This window comes from Saccostrea echinata, unplaced genomic scaffold (assembly GCF_033153115.1).
Source record: "Saccostrea echinata isolate AGI-Se365-2 ecotype Australia unplaced genomic scaffold, CSIRO_AGI_Sech_v1 ptg000002l, whole genome shotgun sequence".
NCBI classification, from domain to species: Eukaryota; Metazoa; Mollusca; class Bivalvia; order Ostreida; family Ostreidae; genus Saccostrea; species Saccostrea echinata.
Window position 1 is genome coordinate 5,901,080 of NW_026889751.1, and position 13,483 is coordinate 5,914,562.

The following is a 13,483-nucleotide window of genomic DNA, read 5'->3' on the forward strand; positions in this document are numbered from 1 at the left end:
GAGTGAACCTTAGTTCACACTAGTGCAGATAGCCGCCTAAATGAACAATGGATCGAAGGATCCAAACAATCTAAGAAAATCTTTCCAATTATCCAATAATGACAATATTTGTGACATCGCTTCAACGCGCGCACGGAGGAGATGGGGACCAGTCAATGATGAAATTGAATTGCAGATAAAGAAATGTTTCTCTTCGTAAATTGATAACCACAGCTTGGTAGTTTTCCATCTGACGTTCATTCCTACTTTTATGTAAAAAGGTTCTTATTCCATGGAATTAATTTCAATTTATCCATATTAACAATACTTAAGATATTAACTTACTTGCAAATGCTGTTGGGCGAACTTTAAGAATTCAAAGAGACTTTTTTTAAAATATGTGATCAAGTGTTTGCCCCCTCTCCTAAATTGTGGCTAGCTCTTCATTCTTATAAACGATACCTGCATTATTTCCCAGTGATCATGGTGAACTAGTTTAATTTAATTTGATTTTCAAAAAAAAATGTAGAAGAAAGTTCATTACTAACAGAATCGATCATTTCTCTGTATAATCGTGACACTCAATAAAATCAAGCTCTAAAAGTTTATCATGTGGTAGAAAAAAAATATATTCAGGACTTTCAACCCACTCCGTCGAAAGTTTTGCCCACAACGTCTTTTAATCCAGAAAATAACATATCAGATCGATTTCTTGTCCTCTAGGAAATCCAATCTCATTTTCATCAGCATTTTTCAGCCAATGCCACAACATTAAAAAAAATCACCAATTCTGGAATATGGTTTATGCTCCTTTTCTCTTTTTATATCTTTTATCTAGTTTTTGTAGTTGGATATGATTTTTATCCAACGAGTTGTGTGTTTTTTATCCCCGAGCCTTGGCTATATATATATATATATATATATATATATATATATATATATATATATATATATATATATATATATATATATATATATATATTTATCCCATGTTTACCCCTTTTACCCGTGGATATGACTCATTGGATAAGTTTTTCATATTCCACAGTTAAGTGCAGTTGTGACGTCACAATGGTTTTTGCGTTAGAGTGATGAAGTAAAATGAAGTGGATTCCTGTATAAAACAGTGTAAAACATTGGTTGTGAAGTATTAAACATGGGATAAAACAGAATCTCCCATGATTTGTAGTTGGATATGACTTTTATCCAACGAGTTGTGTGTTTTTTTTATCCCCGAGCCTTGGCGTGAAATATATATCGCCAAGGCTCGGGGATAAAAAAACACACAACTCGTTGGATAAAAATCATATCTAACTACAAATCATGGGAGATTCTTTTTATCCCATGTTTAATACTTCACAGCCAATGTTTTACACTGTTTTATACAGGACTCCACTTTATTTTACTTCATCACTCTAACGCAAAAACCATTGTGACGTCACAACTGTGGAATATGAAAAAATTATCCAATGAGTCATATCCACGGGATAAAGGGGTAAACATGGGATAAATATATATATATATATTCTGAGAAGTTCATGATTTTTAAAGTTTTTTTTGTTTTTTGTTTTGTTTGTTTGTTTGTTTTTTGGTGATCAACAACAAAGCAGATACAAAAACAAAAAAATAAAGAACTACTTGATTTAGCTAACATTGCGTTTCAGTGCTAATACGAATCTGCAGCGTTAATCTTGTTCTTTGCTTTTCCTGTTCCTCGACGCCCTCTCCATGCATGTTTCTGAACCATGATCAAATAAATGTCCCACTTCTTTGAAAACCTGGAATTCAGTTAACATCAAATTTACTTAGTAACAAATTTTTTTTAGTAGGAAGAACCAAATCTCTTTAACGTTTCAACAATCCTACTGCGGGACGTGGAGACCGGTCCTTCGGATGAGTCCGTATAAACCGAGGTCCCGTGTCGAAGTAGATGCTGGCACGAAAAAGATCCCTCACTGCTCAATGGCCCTAAGTGCCGAGTATAGGTCAAAATTTGTAGCCCTTCACCGGCAAGTTCATATGAATGAAAAATTCTCGAGATGGACGGTAAACAACAACAAACAAACATTTCAACAACGGAGATACAAACTTTATTCAACCTGTTTCTTTTTTTTCTTCAGTTTTTGCAATTGCAGAGCACATTAGTATTCTATGAAAGATTAGACACAATTGTATCAGTAGACATAAGATAACAGTAAAATAAAAAGTAAAAAACAGAAACTATATTTTTTCGAAATTAATAAAAGGATAGAATAGAAAAATGAAGAATTCAAAATACCGGTGTTGTAAAGTAGGACCTTCCCCATAGCCAGCTATTCCCCAGAATCTGTACTCTAGAGATGGACTCCCCCCCCCCCCCCCCCCGAGAGAAAATCTCACACTAGAGCCAAATTTCCCCTTCTTCTTTCTCAGAGAAGGATTTCCCCTGTTTTATCAGTGCTAAAATCAGACTGGCAATATTTTGGCTAAAAGTTCATTGAAAAGTCAAGTGATTTTTTTTAATGGAAATAAAAAGTGTTTTCGACTCAAGAATTGTTAAAATAAAGTATAAAATCTGTAAATATAAAGTTCTCATTATTGATACTCAAATACAATTTAAACTTGTAGGAAATCGTAAAATTAGTGACTCAAAACATCGTAAAACTCGATGTCTCAACAGCTCTCTCGCCGCAATAGTACCTGATTGTTCACGAATTTTAAAATGTTTATCAGGCCATCTTTAGAGCCCTCTACCGCCCCGGTATTTTATCTATAGATTGGTCCTTTTTGCAATGAGTATGTAAGAAAAATTCTAAATTTATATTTTTGATAGATTCAGCATACACTGTGGCATTTTGTGAGTATTTAGTTCTTCAAAGAGAAAAAAAGAACCCAAAGCCACAAGAATACAAGAAACATTGATTTTGCAAGCCGTAGCATAATAATGTCCCCTCGACCCCGTAGGTGTAATATTGGATTTGAAAGTAAAGAGCAAATACTCTCTTTAAATGTAGCAAAATTTCGAATTTTTAGAAATTCACCCATTTTTAGTTCCATGGCAACAGCATCTATATAAAACTGACTCTAGAGTTGCCCCCCCCCCCGAAAAATAGGCTCTTGAGTAGGATTTTTCCTACAAAAAATTATTCTAGAGTAGGATTTCCCCCAAGGAAATCCCACATCAGATTCAATTTTCGAGGGGGGGGGGATCTTACTCTGCGCTATAGTTATATAGTGCTATTTCCCCCAGACCTAATTTTCCCCCAATAAAACATCATGGCTGTACTTGTGTATGAGGGGGAAGGTGGCGACATATTGTTACAAGTGTCCCTTCTTCAAATTGGCTGCCAGTTCCAATGAAACGAAGTAAATAATTAAAATTTAATCTCATTTTTCTCCGTAACTTCCAACCAATTCTCTTGAAATATTAAAATCTTATTCTTTTCATCTGGTCAAACTGGTACGGTTTTTGAAAAAAAAAAAATGGTACACTGTAATAATGGTTTGACGAATTTTTAACTGTGTCAATGGAAACAGAAATTTTACTTTAAATGGATTTTTTCTCCAATTGTATTTCATACTACATTAAATATAATTGATATGTAAGTGTCCCTTTTATATATATATATATATATATATATATATATATATATATATATATATATATATATATATATATATATATATATATATATATATATAAACACAGATATAGAAACATCATGTTGAAAATAGCCAAGACTCTAAATCTAGACACATTTTTTTTAAAAACTTTCGGGGGGGGGATTATTTGGTTAAAAAAAAGATAAGGATATGATTCTAAAAAGACTGTTTCTATTTGAAAAGATTGAAATTGAGTTGAATGTCTTTAAACACAGATAGAAACAAATAAATGTAAGGGTGAATTTAAAAATAATGACCACCAAATTTGAATTTTTGATAAAATTCAACTACCATAACATATTTTTCACTTATATCATCATATCGTATATGTATTCTAGTTAAAATTCCTGAAGTTGCAATAGAATAGACAATGGGATAAAAAAGTTTCAGAATTTTTATTAATAAAACTTTATTTGAAAAAAGAAAATATCACTACATCCTTAAAGACTTTATAAAATACATAATCAAAAGAAATGATAGTTTTTTTAATGCTTCAAATGGTATCAGGGATATAAATTATTAGATCTAAACCTTGATTGAATTTCTTCTCTTGTATATGTGGGAAAAAATTGGTTTTTTGATTGTTATTTTACATTATAAATTCAATTCTGGTTTGAAAAATTTTAATATGAAAGGAATGTGAAACACTAAAATTCCCCCTAATCACTTTTTTTTGTCCATTGAAGTCAATTCTTTTAATCTAAAACAAAAAAGAATTTTAATATATAAGTTTTCTTATAAAAATACTAGATTTTGAAGTGACCCTATTTTACATTATTGTGTTGCACTTCTGACATCTGATATGTATTTTAATTAACATTGTTTTAAAAATTATAACGCACAATAACCCATTCTTAGTTTGTAAATCAGTTCGTCGTTTTGATATTTTTTATCATTTACGACAAGTTTTTCATATTTACAAGACTTCAAAACATGATTATTGCAATGTGTAATATATATACATTGTATTTAAAAATATGTGTTAAGTGATGAAAACTCATCTCTAAATTGTCTGTAAAATGTCTGTATTTAGTTGATAGACATATGTTTTGAACATCAAATAGTATCAAACATTTCTTTTTCAATTTATTTTTTAGTAAAGATAGATAAAGATCATTCATAATTATAGTACAGTTTTGTTGCACTCCTACGGAAGCCCGTTGAGGCCAGTTCAGAGAAAGATTTTTATTACGTTTAAACGCAATAATCAATGCGTTTAAACGCAATAATCATTGCGTTTAAACGCAAAAGATTGCGATTAATCGCAATGTATATTGCGTTAAAATGCAAAGCACTTTGCGTTTAAACGCAAAAGATTGCGATTAAACGCAATCTTTTCCGTTTAAACGCAATAATTTTTGCGATTAAACGCAATACTCTTTGCGTTTAAACGCAATAATCCTTCCTTATAAGGATTTGTTTTGCATTTAAGCACAATGATACTGTAGTTTCAAAATCAAACATGAATTAGTCAAAGCTTATAATTACATGTACATGTACTCGGATCCGACACATCAACTTTAAGAAGATCCGATTTGTTCTGTGTCTTTTTGCAAAATTTTCCAGTTTTTGAAAATTGTAGTAAAACAATGGCATCCTAACAACCTGAATGTCTTAAATGTATTAGAACCCAAAACTCTTAATGAAGTCTTTGATCAATTTCTTACGTATATCACAACTTACAGAGAATGTTTCAGTTGTATTGATAGCACTTGTCAATTTTATACATGTAGTACACATCGATCAATCTGTTTTCATTTGATTTTGATTTTGATCTCATATAAATCCATCACATATGTTCTTGTGTTTACTGTATGCAACTATAGGAAGGGTTATGAATGTACATTTAAGTCTAAATACTTCATCATGTTGTACATGTACGTAATTCCAACATTTCCTCAGTCCTTTCCAAAAATCCCTTTATACATGGGTTAAACTTGTGACCGCAACGTAGAGAACAGTTTTTTTTAACAGAGCAACTGACCAAAACTTCATTAAGAATGTAGAGAATAATAAGCTTAAGACATGTCTCGTTCTTAGGTTGCCTTTGTTTTTACAACCCGACATTTTTTTCTCCTCTATAAATTCTTATTAGTGATTTATCCTTTCAGAGAGCGTTTGCTCGGAGAAATCTGATTCTATAAAGCTGGACAATACACAATTTCCTAATAAGTAAAATGAGAAAGAAATAAAAGATATAGGTATGCGTGGGTCCATTTTACTCTGCAAGGTTTGATACAAATGACTGCCTTTAAACACAAAGATTATTGCCTTTGAACGCAAAGATTATTACCTTTAAACGCAAAAGCATTGCGTTTAATCGCAAAATTATTATTGCGTTTAAACACAAAAACTTTTGCGTTTAATCGCAAAAACTATTGCGTTTAATCGCAAAAATATTATTGCGTTTAAACGCAAAGTTATTGCGTTTAAACGCAATGATTATTGCGATTAAACGCAATGTTTTGCGTTTAAACGCAATACAAATATTTCTTTCTCTGAACTGGCCTCAACAGGCTTCCGTACACTCCTGACTGCAGTGAAATTAAAAATTAAAACCATAGAACACAGGAATTCATAAGGTGTTGGCAACATCAAGTGATAACAAAATTGTGCAATATTTATAGTCCAATACTTTATAATCAAAACACATGAGAGTAGTTAAACTTGGCTTTATATCTCAAGTTCTTCCCTATTTATGTCACAAAACTAGCTAAAATGTATGTTTAGAAGATAAAATATATTTTATAGTATATTTTCAGGAAAAACACTGTAAGCAAATGATGTCACCCAGAAACATCCAACTCATCATTTTTTCTTTATATTTATTCATATTTAATCAGCAATAATTTTCACATATTTGTTGCACTCCTGACCAAGAGCATGGGGGTCTATACAAGATACAAGATTTATTAGTCCAATTTGGGCCCCCGGAGGAGCAAAAAAGATTTACAAACATGAAACAAAGAAGGAGGAAGATCCAAATGATAGAACAAACATGATCTTAAATATAATGAGCAGTGCTTAATTGTATAATCATTGATAAATGCATCTACAAGAGATGTATACGAGTATACATATTGTAATATAATAATAACATATAGTCAAGTAGCTGGAAAGATACATATATGCATATTAAAGAACAGAAGAGATGATATATTGCCATTCCTACATGTATATACATCCCCAAATATATTTAAATTTTTCAGTTAAGGTAGATTATCAAGGAATCTAGCAAGAGATCTTAGGATCTCAGGGTCTTCATTAGTCTATAAAGTAGAATTGTGAAGCGAAAATTACATCAGGACTTGTTCTGTTGTTTCAGTGATGTTGAAGTGGAATTACTTGAATTATATAACAATTTTTCAGTGTGTTTAATTTTTACATTCATAAAAAAAATTAAAGAAAAGATAAAAACATATCTGAAGTGATAAAATTGAAAAGGAGAAGGATTTTAATAATAAAACTGTCAATAATTTAGTACTAAATTATTCAAATAGATCATTATTAATTGAAGAATATTTATTAGCATGAATAGAAGTCAGTTCATCCTATAACTTGAATCTTTAAAAAAATGTGTTGCACTCCTGACCATAGAAATACGGATCTGAAACACAGACAGACCCTGTAATTAATAAATCTATTTGGTATAAATGTTCTATGATCTTTATTTTCCAAAAATAAAAACCAAAGAATCAAATACTGATAAAAGTTTTTTTCATGCCGGGGAGCAAAACATCAAATGTTGACATTATTGGGTATGCACAGATAATTGACTATCATTAAGGCTGCTTGTGATTTTCTTTTTTGACTTAATTGTCTTTCAGATTTTTAAATCGATGGGGTTTTTTTTTTTGGCAACATTGCATTTTTTCTGTTGCACTCCTGACATGGGATAACATTTTTTTTCAACATCAGCCATGACCACAACTTGGTCAAACAAAAGTTGCCACCGTCTACATTTAAAGCTCAATACTTTGAATATTATCAGGAAAGTCTTTATTTCCAACATAAACCATTATTATTTTTTCCACAGATCTTCAAAAAATATTGAATTTTCAAAATGTCACAAAAAGGTGTTGCACTCCTGACATTTTTAGCATCATTTTTTGGGCATAAATTTTTTGTGAATTGAGATATCAATGAGATATTTGGCAGATATATAGACACTATGTAAAGACATATGCTGAGACATAGAAATTAATTCCCATTGCCTGTATTTTCAGTGCAGGTTGATAAATATGTGTTCGGTCATTTTTTTTTTAATTCACCTTTAACAAACTCTATGCCAAATGATCATATGAATTTATTGGGGTGGTAAGCGATTAGCCAACGAAATACCGGGAAAAAAAATGGCAATAATTTATAACACTTATTTATTGTGTTAATACAGCTTACAAATAAATTAAAGTTAATTTCAGATATATTTACAAATATAATAATGTCAGCATGAATCAAAATGACAACCATATTTTATTTTGCATAATATCAATCATTATTTAAAGGTTATCTTTCTTTGCCAATGCTAGTTGATAATTCCACTTGCAAATAGAATGTTGAGGATTTTCGTATATATACAAAATATTTGTATATCATCTACATATCTAAATTGATTTCTCTCTAAAACATAAATGCGATAATATAAAGGACTCCTAAATTGTTATTGTCATTATTTAATGTACTGTTAAAGTAAATGGGATTGCCTAAAGATCTTGTAAGTGAATTACGTTTTTATAGTAGTAAAGTTAAGCAAACCCTTCAGGTTTTCAAAAAGAAATCAAATGATATTTGTTACGACAGTCTTAAGACCTTCTAAAACTTAAAGTACCTAATGCTGCTGTACCCATAATACGAGAGACACATTTTGAAGAAATAAAGATATGAAAATGGAAGATTGCATTGTGGCCCGTGATAATTATCTTATTTTTAAACATTTATAAAAATAAAAAAATATATATATTGTCAGGTTTTCGATATGTAAAATGTTTTCTTTATAACATCTGTATAATTCAAGTATTGAATTCTTATTTTTGAAATTCAATATGTATTCAATTTGTCGGCCCTGCCAGGTGCTGATTTAGGACCAACTACACCCCCAGTGTAACAGCAGTGAAAGAGAAACCTCAAAAGCACTGTGCAACAATATATCTGAAAACGGTCTTAATCAAATGTGGATATCCTTAGAATAGAACTTTTAGAAAATATGAAAACACAAAATAGTTTGCCAAATGAATAGCATCAATATGTATGATTTTTCATCAGTCACAATAAATTGGAGATCAGTCTTTTTGACATTACAGACAACTGCCTTCAATAAAATGGATTTTCCGGAATTTTCGTGTCTTGTGATTAGTTATCCAAATCATAATTTTGTAAAAATCAAGTACTCTGAAGTTGACATGAAAAAGATGCTGGGGTTCCTCATTGACTTTATTTATACAGTCTTTGGAAACCAAGTCTTCCAAGAATCTGTTGAAATACCCATGGAAACTAATTTTATCTCTCTATAAACATACCTGATTTTGTCTAATGAAGAAGGATTTATTAAGAAAACCACTATATGATAAGAAGTATATTACTGTGGCCTTCAATTCAAAATTGAATTAAATCGACCATGTTTCACCTATTAACGATGTTCATTTTCATTCTTACTTTGACTAAGATATATCCCAATAAACTCAATTCATTTTTTATTGCTTAATACATACATATTTAAAGACATCATACAAAAAAAACCAAAACACCACAGAGTCTGGCACATCTGTTTTTATTTGTAGGTTTTATCTGAGGAAGACATTGATGACAAATAACGGTTAAAAAGTTAAAACTTTGATTATGTATTTTATTTTGGCTTTGTGCAAGCGCAACGTGCTTAAATAAATCATATTTGTAGATAAGGTAGTGAGTTTTTAAAAAAAAATGTTAATATAAGCATTGAATTATTATTTTTTGAAAGATGTAATCTCATAACTACAACGGTGTGTGCAAACGCGTGAAATATTTATTGGGTTTTTTAAAATCCCCATATCAATGTCAGTTTCTAACAGATACTCTTATTTATTCTACCAGAGACTCTAACAATCCTTAAAATTAATACATTTTCCCTCTTAGAGGATGCTTTTTTTGTTCTCGTAATTCAGCTATACAGTTTTATGATCAGTTATAAAAAAAGAAAAAGAAGGTTGACTTAATTTTTTCGTCCAAGGATGTCCCATAAAGCTTAACATGCTATAAAGCGATGAAAAATTGTATAGATTCATAGGGGGGTGCTGGCAAAAAATAAGAAAGAAATTTGAACATCATAGAAAGCCTATAATTTCTTAATATTTTAGAAATTTGATATATGCATCATTTACAACCAAAATAAGTCCAAAATTATTTTTCAATCCATGCATCCAATTTTCTTGTTTGTAGCAAGTGTCCTTACTAACATGGAGATACCAGTAATACTACAGGTGTTATAGAAATACGGACAGCTTTTTCCAAGTGAGTGGTTTAAAGGTAATAAAAAGCTAGCTTATCTATAGATACTTGTACTTTTCGTATTATGAAAAATATTGGCAATAGTTGCTCATTTTTTCAGTGCATCAAAAGGTTAGCGAGCATTGTGTCTTGTATAAAAAAGAGACTAACAAAGATATGTATATGCAATTTTAAAAGTTGTGAGGCAAACTTATCTCTAATCTCTAAATAAAGAGGCTATATAAACAATATTCATTACAAAAATGAAATTGATCAGACAACAGGCCCTAGATGGCTCTCTCTAATCTAGTATTGCATTATATTTTCAACAACAAAAAATTATTCTTCAAAACAATTCTCATATTCCTTCTATCAGAAGAACTCTTTTACCATGCTTTTACTTTGATAACAAATACTGTAAAATACTTTTTTCGAAATATGAAAAGTCCAAATGACAAACCAACATCTTACTTAACTTTTCATAGAAAGCGTTCACTATTAAATTTCATAATTATTAGATAAAAAGAGTTGTAAGCACACTCCGACACCTACCACCACCCTGTTATTACAAGTGTATATTTGGTATGTCTTTAATTTTAGGCGTGTTATTCATTTAAATTGATCGATTATTATATCCGTATCCAAACCGCATGTTCTTGATAAGAACAAAAACTTTTTAAATGGTGATATTTGGGACATTTTAGACTAAATTAACTGGTTTTGTTTTGTAAATCGGACACAACAGCTAGCATTCTGATAAAGGTAGCTCTAGTAATCATACAAGAACCCGTATGAATCAGTGATTTTTTAAAAGACTCAAATGCACTAGTGTAATCACCGGACAATTGTTGACATATCCCAAGTATTTGCCAGGAAATGTTTTTCAGATATGTTGGAACAAATGTCCCTATATCATTATCAAGTAAATCTTTCAGTTCGCATATGGCATATTCTCGGCATCTTATGTTTCCAAGCCGTACGTTGCAAAGGACAATGAGAAAAAGTGTCAATACGTATGGAGGAACATGAAAATGTTTATTTTCTACGCACGTCACATGCTTTTCTATTCCTAATTCATCTAAATATTTGACAAAAGAAGAAAGACCAATATCTACAGCCACAGCTTCTCTAAGCTTTGTAGACCATGATTTGCCTTTACCATATTTCATGAACTCAGTCTTTTTGAAAAGGCCATGTATATATAAAACGTGAGGTTGTTTTAGATCTTTCTTTGTCTTTCTTAAAAAGCTTAGTGCTTCTTCAAATCTTGATTTTCTGTAAAGATACATCCCGTAAAAAAGATTGTCTGATAGAAACCCATGTTTGACTGCAATCTCCAGCAAGTCACCAGATTTACAAAAATCATTTGTCATTTCGTGATTCATTACAATAAATGCCAAGTGAGTAAACATCGTACAAACATGTTGTCTTACTGCTATCATTTGAACAGGAGTCAAGGTTTCCTTTTGCAGAAGTTTGTTTATGGTGAGCATATAAAATTCCAGGTACGGTAATATAGCAAATTCCAAGTACAATCCTACTTTATGATTAACCTCCATGAATAAATTGAAATCTGTAGTAAAATTCCTCAATGCGTAAGAAATAGTGATGTATTTTCGCAGAAAAATGCACTTTTTAGAGATACACGGACTTAAACATGCTAAGCCCTTGCTATATAACAAAAAAAGTTTTTCAAGCAACTTTTCTCTGGAACTACCCACAAGTTTACCATGGAACATGTTGTTTTCTTGAATGACAAAGTTAGGTAAATTGCCCTTATATATACAGCATATTAAATGTTCAAAACAATTCCAAAAACAATTAATCAAGTTTTCTGGAGACCAAAATGATTCTTCCTTTTCTTGTATCATGTAAAACATTATAGTTTTCAAAAAGTAGGAACACAATAGGTCTTTATCATCCATCATTGGCTTGATTACTTTGCGGAGAAAAATCTTGAATAGTCCGTAACAAGTAAACTGAACATGGCTCATGGAGTGTACACATTTCAATTCAATAAGATTGAAGGAAATTCGCCATTCATATTTCTGATTTGGTGAGTTTTTACGACCAATTGGAACAAAATGACAGCCTGTTTTTCTGGCATATTGCAATACGGTAGAGTCAGGCCAACCCTTTGTTTCACAACGCTTTATCCATGAAGAAGCTACCTCTGGAAGAAAATCACATTTCAATGCATGAGCATTGTCAAAGTCAACTCCATTATCCAACTGACCGCTTGCACAAGGTCCATGTTCTTGTGAATTTTTAACAACTAATTTTAGAGTGGATTTTCTATACTTAGAACTTGACATGTAGGTTCCTTTCCCCAATGTGACATAACTAGCACGAACAATAGGCCAATCAGACCACTTTTTGACTTTCAGGAGGACGGATCCCGGACTATCTTTACAATACTCCATCATGATCAATGTTTCTTTATTGTATAGGTTTTCTTGTTTTGGGCTATAAATAACTTTGTGGTCAGTCCACCAGTAAAGATAATCGTCGTCGGATTTTTCAAATCGAAATCCTTCCCTTTGGCTTCCAGTCGACACTCGGAAAAATGTAGGATGTCTTCTAAAGGGTAATTCTACAGTCGATGAAGCGGAATTATAGATAGTTTCTTCAATGTCCCTAATTTGTCTCCTGATATCCACTACTCTCGGAGTGCCAATCTCTATTTGAAGCAATAGGTATGCTTCCTGAGAAAGATTCGCCTCATTTTCCATAGCTCAAACTAAGTACACAATGTACGTCTGTGTTTTGATATATAGGGGTAGACTGGTACCCATTGGTTACAAGTCAATCCCTGAGTAGATAGCCTTAGCGGTAGTGTCTAGAAGTAGGAGCAGAGAACCAGTTTAAGTATTCAACAGGAGTTAAGAGATTTAAACAGAGGTGTTGATATTTAAATTACATTTGCTCTTTTGTTCTGTAATGCAAACCTACTCAAATGACTATATAAGGCTGACTTTGGTAAACAGTGTGTTGTATGGTTCCTGGCTCAATGCACACAATTTGCAAGCAAGGGCGGATCCAGATTTTTTTTCCAGGGGTGTCCACATGTCAGATTCGGAAATTTGTTGACTAGCAGATAAAAAACAAACGTGAACAACTTACCCAAACCTGTTAAACCTATTTCGTAATTCAGTTTGCAAATTCTTTCTGTTTCTGCTAAAGGAAAGCTTGTGTTTGTATAAACGATTTGTAAGATTGTCCAAAATTTGTTACTGTTCCTAATTATTGTGACCTGTGAGTTTCACACCAGCAAATATATAGTTATGTAGACAAGTTGATAAACTGTTTGACTGAACAGTTTTCCTAAACTGTTTGACTTAACAGTTTTCCTAGTAAGGAATGTTATTTATACAAACCGTACAGCTATCTAGTCCAAACG

The 13,483-nt window shown here is 31.5% G+C and overlaps 1 protein-coding gene across 1 annotated transcript; it reads right to left on the reverse strand.

Moving 5' to 3' along the window:
* Positions 1–1,664: 1,664 nt before the first annotated feature.
* Positions 1,665–12,815, reverse strand: LOC133203837 (uncharacterized). The gene is made up of 2 exons (XM_061339631.1): positions 12,024–12,815; positions 1,665–1,757 (listed from the first exon to the last, which is right to left on the reverse strand). The coding sequence occupies exons 1-2, from the start codon at positions 12,813–12,815 to the stop codon at positions 1,665–1,667; spliced, it is 885 nt and encodes a 294-aa protein (XP_061195615.1).
* Between the last annotated feature and the right edge of the window lie 668 nt (positions 12,816–13,483).

Coding starts and splice junctions, on each gene's coding strand:
- LOC133203837 (XM_061339631.1), bottom strand. CDS start 12,815: ATGGAAAATGAGGCGAATCTTTCTCAGGAAGCATACCTATTGCTTCAA. Junction 1,758..12,023: donor TCAAGATTTTTCTCCGCAAA/GTAATCAAGCCA, acceptor ACTGAATTCCAG/GTTTTCAAAGAAGTGGGACA.